The following is a 1,279-nucleotide window of genomic DNA, read 5'->3' on the forward strand; positions in this document are numbered from 1 at the left end:
GGCCTTTTCCCCCCAGCCCCTTTACGTTTGAAAGTATAAAACCAAACCAAACCCATCGCTGTGGAATGATTCCGCTACGCTATGAAACTGAGTGGAAATGTCTTCCGGAGAGACCAGTTCCTGGAGAAGGACATCATGCTTGGTAGAGTGGATGGGGCAGTGAAAAAGAGGAAGGCCCCCAGGGAGATGGATGGACACAGTGCCTACAACAGTGGGCTCAGGCATAGGAACAATTGGGAGGGTGCTGCCGGACCAGCCAGTGCTTCCTTCTGTTGTGCACAGGGTCGCCCGTGGGTGGGAACCGACTCGATGGCACAACATGGGACAGAGCAGAACTGCTCCACTGACTTTCCAAGGCTATGGATCGTTATGGATGCCGGCTGCCATCCCTCTCTCCGACACAGCAATTGGTGGATTCAAACCATTGGCCTTTGGGGTAGCAGCCGAGCCCTTTAACCACTGCGCCACCACGGATCGTAGCCTGAAAGGAGGGCTTTGAAATTTGGCGGGAATTAACGTCATCGGGCGGTTGAGCCCCAGAGCTGCGCGCCCCCGCATCCCCAGGGGACACCTTCTCTTGCTTGAGCTAACTTTGCAGACTGGCCAGCCAATCAGAGCTGGCATCGGAGCCCCAGTTCCGGGGTAGGCAGGGAGTTGGGGGAGGACACCCCAAGGCTAGCTGGGAGGCAGCTGGGCAGGAAGGCATGGCGAGAGGAGGAGGAGGGGACAAGAGGTCACTGCTCTCCCGGCTAGTGCCTCGGACGGAAGGGCGAGGCCGGCAGCCCGAAGGCAGTGGGCGCAGCGACGGCGGCTCCTTTAACCCGAGGCCGTGCAGGGTCCGACCAATCAGCGCGAGGAGGTGGGAGGAGACTAGCCAATCAGCGTGCGGAATAGGGCGGGGGTGGGGCTCCGGGAGTCTCGCGCGGCCGCCGTCGCTGCTGGGCTTCTGTCGGGGTAGCTGAGCGCGCGGAGGCGGCTGAGGAGGCGGGAAGGCGGCAGGAGTTGAAGGGGCGAAGGTTCGAGCGAGCGGGCAGTGATGGTGATGGCGGCGAAGAAGGGCCCAGGCCCGGGCGGCGGGGCCGGCGGCGGAGGGAAGGCGGAGGCGGAGGCGGCCTCGGAGGTGTGGTGTCGCCGGGTGCGCGAGCTGGGCGGCTGCAGCCAGGCCGGGAACCGCCACTGCTTCGAGTGCGCCCAGCGCGGGGTCACCTACGTGGACATCACCGTGGGCAGCTTCGTCTGCACCACCTGCTCCGGCCTCCTGTGAGTGGGCGGGGGGGGC

General features: G+C 64.0%; 1 protein-coding gene across 1 annotated transcript in view; it reads left to right on the forward strand.

The window, feature by feature from the left end:
* The first annotated feature begins 946 nt into the window (after positions 1-946).
* Positions 947-1,279, forward strand: part of AGFG2 (ArfGAP with FG repeats 2) — a 28,128-nt gene continuing 27,795 nt past the window's right edge. The window contains exon 1 of the mRNA XM_045284947.1: positions 947-1,260. Within this exon, the coding sequence (XP_045140882.1) occupies positions 1,037-1,260 (224 nt within the window). The 5' untranslated portion in view covers positions 947-1,036. The remainder of the gene's footprint in view (positions 1,261-1,279) is intronic.

Source organism: Echinops telfairi, unplaced genomic scaffold (genome assembly GCF_000313985.2).
Source record: "Echinops telfairi isolate 266 unplaced genomic scaffold, ASM31398v2 ScPeMD7_5;HRSCAF=22, whole genome shotgun sequence".
Classification (NCBI taxonomy): domain Eukaryota; kingdom Metazoa; phylum Chordata; class Mammalia; order Afrosoricida; family Tenrecidae; genus Echinops; species Echinops telfairi.